This window comes from Paramormyrops kingsleyae, chromosome 9 (assembly GCF_048594095.1).
Source record: "Paramormyrops kingsleyae isolate MSU_618 chromosome 9, PKINGS_0.4, whole genome shotgun sequence".
Lineage (NCBI taxonomy): Eukaryota > Metazoa > Chordata > Actinopteri > Osteoglossiformes > Mormyridae > Paramormyrops > Paramormyrops kingsleyae.
In genome coordinates this window covers 23,963,556-23,981,672 of record NC_132805.1, presented here as the reverse complement: position 1 = coordinate 23,981,672, position 18,117 = coordinate 23,963,556, and the positions used below count along the sequence as shown (strand labels likewise).

Here is an 18,117-nt window from a genome sequence, read left to right as displayed (position 1 = left end):
AGCATGCTAAACTGTGGTTTCCTATCCTACTGGGGAGCAGATCTGTCATAAAAATACATGTTGATGTATGGATATCCCATACTTTTTCTTACCCTAACCCTAGCCCGAGTTTGCTAAGCCTAACCCTAACCCTAACTCTAATCAGGATAGTTTTCAGCTATGTTCAGGGATTTTTGTATTCGCTCCTTGACTTATGCCCTTTGGTTGTTTGCCTGGGGGCATCCATGGCGACCTCTGGAAGGTCCCTGCACAACATGGGCCCTGACCTTGGCTTTGGGCTGTGGATATTTAAAAACCTACTTGGCCAATGCCTCCGGGGGTTTGTTGGGATGCTTCCTGGTTGCTTTGGGGGGGTCCCCCTTAAAATTAATCCAACTCTATTCAAGGAGTTAATCCAGCCTAATTCAAGGAATTTAATTTTATGTGCTGCACTGTACATTTTTGATCAAATTATTTTTTCAGAAAGTTAAGGGACTGGCATCCTGTTAAGGATGTTCTGTACCTTATACTGTACTTTAACTTATGTACTTTAATGTACTACGATTTACACTGCTGAAAAAAATTAAAGGAACACTATTTAATCAGAGTATAGCATCAAGTCCATTAACTTCTGGGATATTGATTTGGTCAGTTACGTAGCAGAGGGGGCTGTCAATCAGTTTGCTTTGGTGTTAATGAAACTAACAACTAGTGCACTAGAGGGGCAAGAATAAGACGACCCCCAAAACCGGAATGGTTTAACAAGTGGGGGCCACTGACATTTTTCTGACTGTTTTTTCCGCTAGTTTTGCATTTGGCTACAGTCAGTGTCACTGCTGGTAACATGAGGCGAAACCTGGACCCTACAGAGGTTGCAGAGGGAGTCCAACTCCTTAAAGGATGGCGCATCAATATATGCCATCGTCAGCAGGTTTGCTGTGTTTCAGAGCAGTGTCGCAGGGCCATGGAGGAGATTCCAGGAGACAGGCAGCTACTCTAGGAGAGCTGGACAGGGCAGTAGAAGGTCCTTAACCCATCAGCAGGATCGATATCTGCTCCTTTGTGTAAGGAGGAACAGGATGAGCACTACCAGAGCCCTACAAAATGACCTCCAGTAGGCCATTGGTGTGAATGTCTCTGACCAAACAATCAGAAACAGACTTTATGAGGGTGGCCTGAGGGCTCCACGTATTTTATCCATCTATGTATGTCATCACAAAATGAATGGCTGTGAGAATGTGTGAATGCAATCGATGTTTCTAAGCTATAGGCTTAGAAAGTGCATATAGTCTCTTCATTGACTCCCAGCAAAAATAAAAATCTGTGGTCCATGAGGTCAGAAGGGATTTTTTTCCATAAAAGAGCCTGTCCCATGTGCTTGAAAAGATGAATGTATGACTCTCAAAGGACATCCATTTTTTAAGAAACAGATTTATCCTTTAATATATCTATACAGGTAATGTATATATGGTTTATACATATATACCATTCTTTAAAGGAAGAGAAATCAATCGAAAAGACTAGGACTCAAAAGATGATTTCACCATTATACCCAGAGTACACAGGACCCCAAGCCCAAAGATAAGCACCATGCTGGTATCAAACAAACTCAAAAACACACACACAGACACACAGACAACAATTAGGCAATAAAACCGTCTTCTTTATAGTGTCTGAAATGGGAATCTTCACCATGACCCACAACCCTGCAAAGAGCAGTTAAATCCACTCTGTGGGAGAGCTGGAGAGATGGGAGACTAGTGACAGTATCAAAGACAACCCCTAGAGGTCCTCACAAAACTATGAGCTTGTTAGACCATTATAGAGAACATGCCTGTTTCTGTTTCTACCTTCAAGTTGGAATAAGAAATACTTCAGATCAAAGTAGATTGAGAGCTTATATTTTCGGGAAGGGGGTGCCATATTACTGGAAAACTCATTTATGTTCCAATTTTTTTCCATGCATATTATGGATTTTTTTTTAATGACAGGGGCCCTGTGTGTTAGGGAATTGAAGTATCATTCAAATCTGAATCACAGATACATGTATACAGAGACAGAGCAAACCATCTTTTGATTCTATTAATTATATCTGACTATAACTGCTATTGACTGTGTGCACACAGTCCATCAAATCCACTATGACTCCATCTTTAGAGGCAGTTCACACACACGAAGTTCCCATGACTGATAAAAGTCTCACGATCAAGATGAAGACGACGGATCCTTCTACACAACCAGGCTATACCAAATCAATTGTTCAGAGTTACGGGGCTGGAAAAGGTTCTGGTTTTAACTGGGAACGACGCAAATTCCATTAGACTGTTGACCCGCAACTTCTCACATTCAATTATAAAACATAAATGGTGGTGCCACACTGGTTGGTTTACCTACCCAAATACAACAGGCATACTCTGCTGCATTCACAAATCTCAAATTATAGTGACTCAAAATATATTTTATGCAAATATGTAAAACTTAATTTTTAAACAAATGATGCAAGGCTTTTCCTTGATGCAACTCGAGGTGAGTGTGAATTCTGCACGGAGCTGCAATGACAGATTTAATCAGGAGGGAGGACTGATATCCATGCCGGTCATGTGCCCGCTTCTGGAGAGTCACAGCCGAAGTCCATCCTTTAACACGTCGCTGTCCTTAAGGTTTCGGCGTTCCTTCTGCGGAGTAAAGTCCGTCCCTGCCTCTCTGCGTCAGTTCATGCGCAGGCTTCACCCCCCCCCCCCCACCTCGCCCCCCAGCACCCATGGCTGTGTCTCTATCCAATGGTGACACCAAAGCCACACTGAAACTTGTTCTTTCGGTGGTTGAGAAAGGCACCCAAAGCCAGTGAGAGCGGCAGGGGAACCAGCTTCTTCTCCAGGGTGGCACCAATCACCCAGTTACTGTCCAAAGAACCTAGCAAATTGGAAGTAGGGGGTCATTCATAGGACAAAACAAGCAGCCCCTGGTACATGCCCGTGCCCATGCGTGCGGAAATGAGCCAAGTAATCAAGGCATTTATATTTAGCTGACAAGTGAAAAACAGATGTGTACTTGTGTAAAGATAAAGAAAAGGGCCCATTTCCAAGAAGGAACATGACAAAGTTTGGTGTTAGGGTTATGCTCTTTACCTTTAAAGAGAAGGTTGGCTTTGGGGAGGTCCAGCTGGTAGCCAAATGAGACACTTGTGTCCTGCATCCGCGTGCTTGCCTCGAACTCCACCCCCACCTGCAGCTGAGGAGGACACAGCAGAGCCATGGTACACTTACTTGTGTTCTCAAAATGAGAAAAACACAAGTACTTTGCGCAAAAGGGCATTCATCACATCAAGTTGCAGACCCAGTTTTGTACAGAGAGGTTAGCGCTCTGGGTGACACCAAGAGAACGAAGCTGTGCGAACAGCTCTGGGTACTATTCGCTCCAAGTGGATTGGTGCCAAACAAACAGCGACCAGGTACTAATAGGTCAGGTTCCCCTACAGTAAATGAGGTCCGCCCCCCCCTGTCTCTAACACAGACAAACGAATAGGGAATCAAGAGGGAAATGGACAGGTACCTGATCGTTTGCTTTATGGTAGTATGAGGCATGGGCACCGGCTCCACCCACAGTCAGCGTGGCAATGTAATTACTGCCTGCCAGAAAGATACCAGCAGAGAAAAGACATCATGGTGAAGCCGTAATTACCAGCATTAATGGATTAAAATTACATTTATATCAAATTTCACATACTGCTGGATTCCATGTCATTATGCTAATGCATTTATAATTAAGATTATCCATTTAAAAAGCAGGAATCACTGTCTGATAGGGTATACATTTTTTTTTTGAAGATTTTCACTAAATGCCCATGATGGACTATTCTAGAGGGAGTGATTTTGCTAATTTTGCTTTTTATAATCACATTATTAACACATTCACAAAAAGATAAGCAGCAAGCCAATCTATCAATACGCAACTAATTAACATTTCATCTTCAGGTGTCTTCCAAATTTTTTTGATACCTGTCACACATTAAATATCTCTTACTCATTGCAAAACATTAATTCTTGCTGCTATCATAAGTAGAGATGCACCGATCCGATATCTGAATTGGTATCGGGGCTGATCCAGACCTATTTCACGGATCGGGTATGAGCCATACGTGACCGATCCACGTCCGATACTTATTTCATTTTTGGCAGTCTCTCAAAGATAGCTCCTATTTTGTGTTAAATCTATTTATACAGTTAATTGCATGACAGCTCTTTCCCATTTTAGATGTTAACACTGCCACTCAAGGTTTTTGGCACTCAGTGGGTGTCAGCGTAGTGACTTCCGCCTGATGTGGCGTCATATGCATACCCTTTGCAGTGGGAGCCTAAAAAAAAAGGAGGGTGACGATCTGAAAGTATTTTACGCTTTTAACAGCAACTAGTAGCGCATCAATTTGCAATCTTTGTAAAAACAAAGTTTTGAGAGGTGGGTGTAGCATTTAATGGAAAATCCCACTAAACAAAGAGCACGCAATTGTGCGAGACAACGCGAGTTATATGAAAAAAGAAATGGATGATTTGATAGTTGCTAGCTTGGGCTGTTTGTGCACTCGCTACAGCTTGTGATACACGAGGGGCTGTGATTGCAGTGGAACAAGACACTGATGCCAGTGGGAGAAAAATTGTGGGGCATTTTAAACATTTTGTCGCTTGCGTAAACTATACTAATATTATATTCAAACTGAACTGTGAATGCCTCAAAAATGCTTAAAACAAGATGTACAAACGAGGAGGAACAGTACGTTACGTATGTTTCTATTATCCCAATTAAAGATTTTTTCCCATACATTTTTTTATATTTATATTAGTGCTGTCAAATGATTACATTTTTTAATCAGATTAATCACAGGGTTCCTGTGGATTAATTTTGATTAATCATGATTAAATATCATTCATTTTTAATCTATATTAATCACATTTAATTTTGCATGAGCAAACAGACTCAAGAAAAAAGGGAATATATATGCACTTAACATGTTTATTGAACATCTTGAACATGAGTCGGATGCATTCCATCTGCCACAGAAGTGCAATACCATGGACCCATATCAAAAAGCAAGATTTTTTGCTTAACCGGACAACTTGTCGGATTTAAGGTACCTCAGTTTAAATGGTCTTTATCTTCGTTCGCTTATAATTAGCACGAACTACCGTAAATCCGACAAATAATCCAACTAATCATGAAGTCCAATTCTAGCCCGGTTAATTGCCATTGTTAGCAATATCAGTTGATAACACATTACGTGCGGTGCTTTACATATAAAACTCCATAGCAACACATCCACAGATAAGTTGGACGGTATAGCGTGTGCGACCGATTTAATGAGCCACAAATGAGAAGTAGTGCTTAAACAGTATAAGGCTACAACTTTCCCTTCTGTTGATAAAGGGCGCAGCCATCTTGGATTCTGAACTTGGGATCCTCTGTGCTGCTCCGAGATATTTCTCGGATGTCTGAGAAACGGGAGCGCATGTAGTCACTTCCGGCTTCAAAACTCCGGAATCCGACTCGGAATACAAGTTCCGAGGGGAAATGGAACGCACTAAAACTACCCGAAATGGGTTGACAGAGACATTTCAGTGATTTTGAATCATTCTGTGCTGCAGATGGGTTAATTGCGTAAAAAATCATGATGATGGATTAATCTGCATTAACCCGTTAATTTTGACAGCCCTAATTTATATATTATTCATATAGTAAAAAGAGCTCTTTTATTGGAATATGTATCTGTATCGGCAGCTGTGTATCAGAATCAAATCAGAACTGAAAAACCGGCCCATCCCTAATCATAAGTACAGAAATATGAAATAACTAACATGGTTGATGCAGCTGAATGCAGCTGAATAAAAACTGCTATGAGTGTAACAAGTTTCATTTTATTCTGAATGTGAAACATAGCTACAAATCAGCTAAACAATTTGTTTTTACTGGGCTTTGAATGATACTCTGGATCATTTCATAAATCAAGTAGAGCCATCACGATTACTCAAACTTGATTACATGATTACTGAAAAGCATCGATTGCAATTTTTCTTCTCAATTCCTCAGCAATATGGCGAAAGGATGAGGGTCTAATTAAAGAGCAAAAGCATCATTTGTGTCGAAACACTCTACTTTAAAAGTGAATGAAAATGCAGTCGTCTGTCATTATTGCAGCGCAGAACTGAAATATCACCACAGTATGATTGCAATGCAGATACACTGACATTTTGTGTTTGTCGGATATGCGCCATTTAGCCACGTGGAGAAGCCTAGTCTTTTTGTCATTGCGTTCACTTATTATTTACTTTCTATGATTCCTGTATGTCAGAATAATTGCTGCTAAAACAAAGTTAAGTCCCGTGACTCAGTTGAATCTTTTTACATAATACAGTACATAAAAATATGCTATTATACATAAACATATGCTATTAATTATTGTTATTTTTTTTGTTGTTTTTTTTTTTTACGTATTTTGTGTTTTAGGGCTGAACGATACTGGGAACAGTTCATATTGCAATATCTGAAGTTTTTCCAATATTTTGAAATTAATTAATTAATTATACAGCCAAATGACATCTACCGACTGTCTGTCTAATAAGTTGGTTGTCTTGCCGTGAGTTGTGCCAAGACGCAAAGCAACGGCAACAAATAACTTAATTTTGTTCAATATTGTTTCTTCGGAATACAAAATATGTAATTGTTTTTTTTTTTTTTTTTACATATACTAGTTTATTTTGAAAAGGAGCCATCATTAAAATTGCTCTATTGGGTTGAGATCTGGTGACTGTGGGGGCCATTTAAGTACAGTGAACTCATTGTCATGTTCAAGAAACCAATTTGAAATGATTCGAGCTTTGTGACATGGTGCATTATCCTGCTGGAAGTAGCCATCAGAGGATGGGTACTGTACATGGTGGTCATAAAGGGATGGACATGGTCAGAAACAATGCTCAGGTAGGCCGTGGCATTTAAACGATGCCCAATTGGCACTAAGGGGCCTAAAGTGTGCCAAGAAAACATCCCCCACACCATTACACCACCACCACCACCAGCCTGCACAGTGGTAACAAGGCATGATGGATCCATGTTCTCATTCTGTTTACGCCAAATTCTGACTCTACCATTTGAATGTCTCAACAGAAATCGAGACTCATCAGACCAGGCAACATTTTTCCAGTCTTCAACTGTCCAATTTTGGTGAGCTCGTGCAAATTGTAGCCTCTTTTTCCTATTTGTAGTGGAGATGAGTGGTACCCGGTGGGGTCTTCTGTTGTTGTAGCCCATCCGCCTCAAGGTTGTGCGTGTTGTGGCTTCACAAATGCTTTGCTGCATACCTCGGTTGTAACGAGTGGTTATTTCAGTCAAAGTTGCTCTTCTGTCAGCTTGAATCAGTCGGCCCATTCTCCTCTGACCTCTAGCATCAACAAGGCATTTTCGCCCACAGGACTGCCGCATACTGGATGTTTTTCCCTTTGCACACCATTCTTTGTAAACCCTAGAAATGGTTGTGCGTGAAAATCCCAGTAACTGAGCAGATTGTGAAATACTCAGACCGGCCCGTCTGGCACCAACAACCATGCCACGCTCAAAATTGCTTAAATCACCTTTCTTTCCCATTCTGACATTCAGTTTGGAGTTCAGGAGATTGTCTTGACCAGGACCACACCCCTAAATGCATTGAAGCAACTACCATGTGATTGGTTGATTAGATAATTGCATTAATGAGAAATTGAACAGGTGTTCCTAATAATCCTTTAGGTGAGTGCAATGCGAATCGTATTGTATGATTCTACAGATCGTCAGATTAATTGGTAGATTACTCTATTGATATAATCGAAGTCCTAGAATCATGCTCTTCAGCACCTTGCTTACAGAGCACAGCTCCTGGGCAGTCCCCAAGAAGCTCCACTGTCATCCTCTGATCAATTCATAAGTGAATCAAGCTGTCTGGCAGCTTGCTTATGGAATCCCCCCGCCCCCCCCCCCCCCAAAAAAAAAAACTGACCTGTGATCCTTGTAGGCACTCATGTGCTTTTCGAGTGCAGTCATAACAGGTGGGAGTCATTCGGCCTCACCTGTGTACCTTCCTGCCAGGGACAGCACCGCGCCCTCTTCTCCTGGCCTCCTGTGATAGACCAGCTCTCCACCCAGAGCCAGGGACGGGGTGATGGACTGGAGGTAATGTGTAACCAATATCCCTGGGGAGCACAAAAAAAAAAAAAACGGTGTGTGTATATACACAATTTTCCATAAATACACACACTAAGACATGTTTGTATTCTTATCTTCGTGGGGACCATCCATTCATTTCTATGTGTAAAACTCAAATTTATAAAAATGATAACCTTAACCCCGACCCAGACCTAACCTAAAACATAAGTAGTCAAACAAAATACAAGACTTTTGGTTTTTACTGCATTCACAGATTTTTATAAAACTGAGTTTCCCCTTGAGAGAACTGAAAAAAAATGGTCCCCACCACGACATCACACAAACAAATAGGAGTAACCTTTCATACTGCTGTTTTATTATGTTTCTATTGCTAAAGGCAGAATTAAATTGAGTGTTATTTTGAGTATCTGTTTATTACTTTAGTGATCACACAAACAACCCAACAGACAATCCCACATTTTCCCCAAACTTCTGGAGCTTATGTCTAGCTATTTATTTTTATTTTTCATGTGAATTCTGTCAACCTTCCCAAGCTAATCCTGTTTTTTTGCTTATATACCTAAGGAAATATGTATCCGCATATAATCCTATTATTCAACTTTATTCTGATTAAATCCCCAACAAATTTCAACCACCCCAATTTTCCATTTATGGTAACCAAGAGTAACACTTTAATAAACAATATAGACAGTACAATGACATCATACTTTTAATTCAAGGATGTTTTGAAGTTTAGCTTGATTTTAATCTAAATAATGTTATTTATGCCTTAAAGGAAGTTGACTGTCAAAGCAAATACCAGAATTTTTTTGTCAATCCCATCATAAAACATCACCATAATGGTAAAGCTATAAATAGTCATGGTTTTGTATTTACTAGGAGTCCTAAGGAATGACTCAGCTGAGGCAGCTGACATGTAAAACAATATTAAGTAACAAGTACAGAAACTTTAACATGGAAAAAGGGCAGAATCTGATCTGTGCCCTTAATCACAGTCACATAGCTATGGTGTCCTCACAGCCTCCGAATTACAGAAAGCCTGAATAGTGCGCAGAATGGAGAGAAGAGAGACAGAGCAGACAGCAGTGAGATGGGTTCCAGGGCAGGACATTGGCCAGCTGAAGTATTTCTCACCAGAGCCTGCGAGGGCATCTGGGTTCCCAAGTGTAACAGTAGCTGTGAAATCGTCTCCCTTGTACTCAGCATCACACTGCCAGTTCATGAACTTTTGCTGTTGTGTCTGAAACAAGAAAAAAAAGTCACCGCAAAAATTCAGAGCTCTTTCTGCGCAATTCAGGACTAGACTCTGACAACATTTTACAGTTGTCCAGGTATTTTTACTGGAGGAGTTGGGATATAAGTTGGGTCATACAATGTCATTCAGTATTTATGCCCACTGAAAATGTGTCTTCATATCCATCCATCCATGCATCCATGACCACTTATCCTATCCAGGGTTGCGGGAGGTCCAGAGCCTATCCCGGAGGCTACGGCTGCAAGGCAGGGAACAACCCAGGATGGGTCACCAACACATCGCACGGCACACTCACACACCATTCACTCACACAGGCACACCTATTTGGCAACTCCAACTAAGCCTGTATTTGGACTGCCATCCCATGACGACACGGGAAGAACATGCAAACTCGTAGAGCTCTATAATGTATTACAGTCATTTTTAGAATTCATTACAAAATACCGCACGTTGTGTTGTCATTCAGCGCTGGTACCAGCTTTTACACTAGTGGAAAACCAACACCTTGAAGTACCAAAAGAACAATACCTGGTGTGGTGGAAAAGCACCCTTAGCCTGGAGGCAAATAATTTACGTCATCTGCTGCTGTGTGGTAACAATAAAATTCTATCCCTTGAAAGTAAGACAACCAGTTTTTTTACAGATATTTTTTGTGGGGGAAAACATGATCTTATATTCGATCCAATACATATAGGAAAATGACAGGCATATCATAATGCCGTGGTTCATGTGCATATTGAACACTTCGATAATATACTATGTACCGTTATACACATGGAGTGCAGACTTGAACTCTGGTCCCAGAGGAGTGAAGCAACAGTATTAATCACTATGCCACCGTGCTACCCCTCTTCATCTACTTATATCTGCTAGACACTTTTATCCAAAGTGATATACAACAGGGAGCAAGTTCAGTCGGGCCCTGAAGTAATTAGCGTTAAGGACCTTGCTCAAGGGCCCAATGGTGAAATCACTCTGCTGACCCAGGGATTTGAAATGGCAACTTTCTGATCATGAGCATAGCATCGTAACCTGTTACACAGCTGTTCTCAAATTTCAATATTTCTAGGTGCATTGCAGTAATACGAATTTTGCACACTACGTCCCAATTATCCTAAATCTGTTCACTCATTTGGTCGCTCCTCACCTGGAAGACCATCTTAGAACGAATCCTGCTGGTGAGCTGATGAATGACCTGGGCATTCAGACTTCCACTGTTGTCCATGTCTCCCACCAAGACCGGGAAGAACTAACGGGAAAAAAGGTAAAACATCCACAACATTTTCAAAGACAATGACTCAAATGATGAAGTTTCGCATCCTTTTAACATTCATCCGCAATTCGCAGAGGGAATACAAGAAGAAGGTAAATGTGTGAACAGAGTTAAACGTAATTCTGAAAGTGAAGCCTAACCTCAGCAGGTCCAGTCTGCTTGGTCCCAACATAGGTGGCACCAAACCGGTAGCTGGAGTCTCCCAAAGTGCTGAGTGCAATGGTGTGGCAGACCTGATTGGGTCACAGATATCAAAGGTAAACATCATTAGCATCATGCTAGACTGTAGGGATGAAACAATTACTGGTTCGTAAACCACGGCAAAATTCCTGACGGTCATTATTACCATTCCAAATTTTAATTAATTAAAACTGTGATAACTGCGCTTTGAAAAACCCACATTAAATATTGTCTATCATCAACCAAAGTTAGCGACAGTCTCCCAGGCGCAGACGCACAGACGCAGCATGCATCATGGGTTTGTTTTGTGTCAGTGACAGTGCTCTGGAGATCTTTAATGTTTATGCACATCTGATATGGGTTTCAAATGTTTACATAAGGTATTGGCTATTATTTCAATGTTCATACAAAGCTAATCTGATTTGTGGTTTTCAATATAATACTTGGAGAAATTATTTCAGTTTGTGTATCCGTACATTCTAAACTTTTTCAGCACATTTTAACAATACCGCAACAATACTGATAAACATGATCATTTTCACACTGATTAATCTCTAGTACACTGACATGTATATACAGCACTGTGCTGAAGTCTTAGTCAAAACAAAGCTTAAAACTATTTCAGTAATAACGTAGTGCAAGCTGAATCCTTGGGTTCCTTTAAATCAGAGCTAGATAAGATTTTAACAACTCTGAGCTATTAGTTAAGTTCTCCCCAAGCGAGCTCGATGGGCCGAATGGCCTCCTCTCGTTTGTATAGTTCTTATGTTCTTAATAAATGTGTATGTGCTCAGAAACAAAACACAATTTAGCATTATTTCATATTATTTCATAGCATTATATTATTTCAGGGCCAATCACAACTCAATTCTGATATGTACACTCCTGTTGGCAGTCTAAGGCTTTTGTGTAGTACTGTATATACACTTACTATATGGATGTAACATAACATGCCTACATGCCTTACTTGACATCACCCCAATGTTTATCTGAAGGTTTACCTTTTAAAAAAAACAAAGTTCAGCATATAATACAAATTACTAAACTGAGAATAAAAAACATTCCTCGCTGCTTTACTGACCTGGAAATGATTGCTCAAGCCCTTGTTCACCACCAGCTTCACTCCATCCATTTGCAAAGGGAAAATTTCTGAAACACCCGTAACACATCCCATTACAACATTATAAATTATCAGCTAACCATTACCGAGCTGCATAACAAACAGAACAGTGGTGTGGGGTGGGGCAGGGGTTCAATCCTGCCTCAACCCTGTGTTCAGTTGGCATGTTTTCCAGGTGCTGTGTGGGTTTACTCTGTTTTTCCAGGCAGTTTGGTTAATCTGCCTGTCAAAATTGCCCATAGTGTATGAGCGTTTGTGTGCCCTGTGATAGACTGGCAGACCATCCAGGGTGCCCCCAGCCCTGTGTCCTGCGCTGCCTGGGACAGGTGACAGCACCCCCCAAACAGGATAATTAGTTGCACGATGGATGGATGGTTTACACAGACAATTGTCCAGTGATTATGTAGCCTATCTCAGGAAACCCAGGACATTAGGCAGGGGACCCACTGGATGCAATGTCAGGAAAATTCAGGAAGACCAATTTACCTAAAGCCATGTTTTTCCAACAGAGAAAGCTAGCCAGAGAAAATTCACACAACATGAGATACACATCCGAATACACAAAGTCAATCAATCTTTGGTCAAACCACCAACCCTGAAACCGTGGAAGCGGAAATCCACAGTACTATGCTGGGAAACACTCTGAAATGAACTTCTGTTCACAACATTATTTGCAGGCAAACAGCATTTAATCCACACACACACAGCTATCCTACCTTTACACTTGCGATGACATTCTTCAAAGGTGCCTGGGTTGGGTAAAGAACCTTCAGTGTCGCCGCTCTGCTGGCCAGAGGTTGTGCTGCCAATGCCAGAGGGTGAGAGGGAGGAGACTGGGGGCATGGTGAACCCTGGAGGTACTGACACCAGTCCCCCTGAACCACTGCTGCTTGTAGCAGGGGGGGCATTCTGGGGACTTGCAGCTAACACACTGCCCATTCTGAGGAGAACAGAATGAGAAGAATGAATAAATGACAGAAACTTTGAAAGTGTTTTGCCCTGAACATAGAGGTAACAGTTGCACTACCTTTTCAGGAAATGGACACCTTTATTAAAGAAATATTTACAACTTTGATAGCATTCATTTCACAGTGGGTGAATAACATGTGCAGTAGGGTGGGGTGAGAAAAATAAAAATTTATAGCTATCAAATCAATAGCAATTTCCAATAGTGCGGAAAAGTTGTCACTGGACCTCGTTATTAAACGTGTAAAATATCTTTGAAATAGGTTAATATTTTCAGGATCCGCAAAGCGATTGAAGTTTTCACCTGTCACATCAATGCGCAGATCCATGCTACGTATCATCCATATCATAACGCAATCTAAAATTGTTCCAATTACAAGAACCTAACAATCGGTCAGTGACAATGAGTACGTGGGAAATGACTCATTCAGAAATTTGGCGCTCAGGAGCATGCTTACACTGACATACTGGCAATAGGGCTGCAACTAACGACTATTTTGATAGTCGACTCGACTATTAAAAAGATTAGTCGACTAATCGGATTATAAATTGCATAATTATAAAATGGCTCTTATTTAGCTACCAGCTTTTACATTTAGCATGAGGTTATTGTTCGACATCAATGCCGCAAACAATGCCGCAAATGGGAAAGAGCTGTAGTGCGATTGATTGTGCAAATAGATTTAACACGAAATGGGAGGTTTCTTTTTAGAGATTGCCAAAAACTAAATAAGTAAGTATAGGATGTGAATTGGTCACACATGGCTGATACCCGATCCGTCAAATAGGTCTGGATCGGCACCGATCCGAATTTCTGATACAATATTTGTTATAATCAGGGCTGCATATAACTGGTACGCAAGTACGCATTCACCTTTAATAAGCGATACGTGCGGCAATCTTTTGCTGTGACAGTGCAAATACGTATTTTATGTGCATTTGTGCTGATATGACAAGAAATTATCATGCATTTTAACCTGTATATGCTAATTCGTACTTCATTTGCGGTATAGGGGTTAAAATGCACGGTAATTTCTTGTCATATCAGCTATTTATATAGCCTATGTTTACAAATAAAAACTCATTTTAAAGCAGGCTGAAAAATCCCAAGATCCTGACCCAAAATACGGGAAATTTAGAGCAGCTTCCCATTGCCATTCCTCTGTTAACAGCAAGAAAACGGACTTAAACTGCTGTTATTTATTTTTAAGGGAGCATAAGCTCTCGAAGCACTTGCGACATCGGAGCCACCGTCCTGAACCTTGAGCTTCAGAGAGACACTTCATGACACACCACCGACTTCCAAACAAAAATACGTTCTATTCTGATCTTTTTTATAAATGTAAAATATACTACTACTAGCCTATTATTATGCCCCATTATTGTTGTTGTTGTTGTAATTATTTATTATTATTATTATTATTAGATACGCCAGACAACAAGAAGTCCGTGCTATTCACCCTTTTGTAGATCTCGTCTTTGTTTTCGGACATAAAAGCCTTTGAGACTTTAGAGCGTTTAATATGCGACAATGCCTGATTTGTGGCCACCATTCTTCTACCTGTTGCTGAATGCTATTGCGCAAGAGCGAATCTCACCTGTGTGGTGTATTGGTGCAGTCTATTGGAAAGCGGTAGTATTGCACAAGTATAAAGGAAGGAAAACGTCTCACTCCGTTTAAAAATACGTCTGGCGACAATTATCGACAAATTCGTCGGCGACTATTTTTATTGTCGATTTTTGTCGACAATGTCGAACAATCGTTGCACCCCTAACTGGCAATATACACTATCCATTATCTATACCGCTTTATCCATTTGGGTCTTACCAAAAATATTGAGACACCCCTCCAAATCACTGAATTCAGGTGTCCCAATATTTTTGGTAATAAGAACATAAGAACATAAGAACATAAGAACATAAGAACTATACAAACGAGAGGAGGCCATTCGGCCCATCGAGCTCGCTTGGGGAGAACTTAACTAATAGCTCAGAGTTGTTAAAATCTTATCTAGCTCTGATTTAAAGGAACCCAAGGATTCAGCTTGCACTACGTTATCAGGAAGACTATTCCATACTCTGACTACACGCTGTGTAAAGAAGTGCTTCCTTAAATCCAGTTTGAAATGTTCTCCCGCTAATTTCCACCTATGGCCACGAGTTCTTGTATTTGAACTAATGCTGAAGTAACTATTCGGTTGAACAGCATCCAAACCTGTTAGAATCTTATAGACCTGGATCATGTCCCCCCTCAGTCTCCTTTGCTTGAGGCTGAACAGATTTAGCTCAAATAACCTTTCCTCGTATGACATTCCTCTAAGACCAGGAATCATTCTTGTGGCCCTACGCTGCACCTTTTCTAAGGCCGCTATGTCCTTTTTAAGATATGGTGACCAAACCTGTACACAATATTCTAGGTGAGGTCTCACCAAGGAATTGTATAATCTTAGCATTACCTCCCTTGACTTAAACTCCACACACCTGGAGATGTACCCCAACATCCTATTGGCCTTTTTTATTGCTTCCCCACACTGGCGAGAATGAGACATGGAAGCATCAACATACACACCAAGGTCTTTCTCATAATCAGCTACCTTTATTTCAGTAGGTCCCATAAAATACCTGTACTTTATATTTCTGCTCCCTACATGGAGTACCTTACATTTGTCTATGTTAAATTTCATCTGCCAGGTGTCAGCCCAGTCACTAATTAAATTAAGATCCCGCTGTAGCTGCTGAGCCGCTAGTTCAGTATCTGCTACACCACCCACCTTGGTGTCATCTGCAAATTTCACCAGTTTACTGTATATATTGGTGTCTATATCATTTATGTAAATTAGGAACAAAAGTGGTCCTAAAATTGAACCCTGCGGTACCCCACTATGAACGCAGGCCCACTGTGACATCGAGCCTCTTATAACTACTCGCTGCTTCCTATCCGTTAACCAGTTATCAATCCAAGTCGCTACAGTTCCTAAAATACCTGTCGCTTTGAGTTTAAGTGAGAGCCTCTTGTGGGGAACAACATCAAAAGCCTTTTGGAAATCTAAATAGATGACATCATAGGCCTTCTTATCATCAACTTCCTGAGTAGCTTCCTCAAAAAACTCCAACAGATTTGTTAAACAGGATCTACCTCTCCTAAATCCATGCTGGCTATCCCTCAAAATGTTATTTGAGTCCAGGTAATCTACCATTTTCTCTTTGATTATAGCCTCCATAACTTTACCAGTTATACAAGTTAGACTGATTGGCCTATAGTTTGACAAATTACTTCTATCCCCTTTTTTGAAAAAAGTAGATCTAACCATTTTGACTGTCATGCTTAATACTTTTCTTTTTGGTGTCACTGAGGAACAATTTTACATTGCGTTATGATATGGATGACATGTAGCGTGGATCTGCACATTGATGTGACAGGTGATTAATCGTAATGCACGTAGAGCCGCAGAGCGATGTAATGTATGTGTATGGCTGATACCCAGTAAAAAATCTGCGTTACCTGAACATTGGTATTTTATATAGTGATTATCATGTTGTGAAAGTGCACAAAAACAACACCGATGAGTATAGATAATGGATAGTGTATATTGCCCATTGATGTGACAGGTGAAAACTTCGATCGCGTTGCGGAACCTGAAAATATTAACCTATTTCAAAGATATTTTGCACGTTTAATAACGAGGTCCAGTGACAACTTTTCCGCACTATTGGAAATTGCTATTGGAAATTTTGTTTTTTTTCCACCCCACCCTAATGTGCAGACTTCTACGACAGAAAACACTTTCAGCTTATGTGGCATGCGATCAAGCATCAGCCAAAGAGCAGACTGAAAAGCTCTAAAATTGTCTCGGTAAACAATACCCAATTTTCAAAATCTAACAGTTCTAGGTCTTGCATTTGAAATTTGTGATTCTAGTACAATAATCATAACTGATGACTTAGTACGAATTAGACCACAAATACCCACTGCTCCATAACTTTATAGTAAAGACTACATAACAAGTCACACACGGAGCTACAGGATCAAGCAGCCGCCGCATGGTTCTTTCTTTCCATCCCATTCTTCAGTGGCCTTCACCATCTTTAGCTAGCTAAAACATCCTTGATACTGGTCCCCTAAACAGGTGATAGTTAGCTTATCGCCAGACAACATTTAACACTATAAATTATATTATGTACAATCAAGATAGAAACCAAATAAGATCGATGCAACTCAGTGTGCTAAACCGCACTTTCTAGCGAAGGGAATGATAGGAAGCAAGCTAGAGTTTCTAGCCATAGCAATAATAAAGTAAGATAGAGTATTTAAACTACATTTTAAAGCATATATAACTATCTAACACAATCTATTTATTTTAATAAAATCATATACCTACACAATTAAGTAAAGGCTTAATATACTGAAACTATTGATTCAACAATATCATTGTTTCTCGCAAAATACAAGAGCTAACGTCGGGATAACAACTGCCACAATGTGGGTTATAACACGAAATACCAATGTTCAACATCTGATGTTGTACACAATAATTATATATACATTATATGAAACCTCGTGTAATACTCACGTTGAAATTTCCAGAGGACAGTAGTGCAATATCGGCAATGGGACAACCTAACTGCCCGCCTTAGATCCGCCTACCATGTTTAAAGAAACGCTATTAGATTGGCTAATTTAGGCTGCGTACGTCCTCCGATTCGTTTAAATTATGACTAATGCTCATGCGGGCAAGGAGGCGCATGCGCCAGTACGCTTTGACCTCGCTTCTAAAGCAATACATCCAATCCGCAATCGAAAGGGAGCTTGGAAAAGGTCCCTTCAATCTGAGAGGTTTATTTGATTTTTCTGTTATGATAAATTAAGCCGCTATACTGGTATTAAAGTTGAAACGGTATAGCTATATGTATAAAGGTAATACAATCTTTCACTATATATGGAGGTTTTTTTATTCAATAAATAAATGCCATTTAGATGAATATTTAAATTATAATTGAAATTGTCATTTAAACAATTATTCATCACTAGGTTATTTAGCGTGTAGCTCAGTGGGCTAAGCCTCTGTGCTTGTGATTGGAGAGTTTCACGTTCAAGCCCAGCACCTCTGCGGGTCTTTGAGCAAGGCCATCCCCAGCTTCCTGTGTGCTGCGATAGGTGGC

The 18,117-nt window shown here is 40.4% G+C and overlaps 1 protein-coding gene across 1 annotated transcript; it reads right to left on the bottom strand.

Annotated features, from left to right (window-relative positions):
• Positions 1 to 1,616: 1,616 nt before the first annotated feature.
• tomm40 (translocase of outer mitochondrial membrane 40 homolog (yeast)) lies at positions 1,617 to 17,673 on the bottom strand. Its single transcript, XM_023833310.2, has 10 exons — positions 17,529 to 17,673; positions 12,708 to 12,931; positions 11,953 to 12,020; positions 10,832 to 10,924; positions 10,566 to 10,667; positions 9,298 to 9,403; positions 8,067 to 8,189; positions 3,532 to 3,608; positions 3,108 to 3,210; positions 1,617 to 2,892 (listed from the first exon to the last, which is right to left on the bottom strand). Exons 2-10 carry the CDS (start codon positions 12,928 to 12,930, stop codon positions 2,753 to 2,755), a joined length of 1,035 nt encoding a protein of 344 aa, XP_023689078.2. The 5' UTR covers position 12,931; positions 17,529 to 17,673; the 3' UTR covers positions 1,617 to 2,752.
• Positions 17,674 to 18,117: the final 444 nt, after the last annotated feature.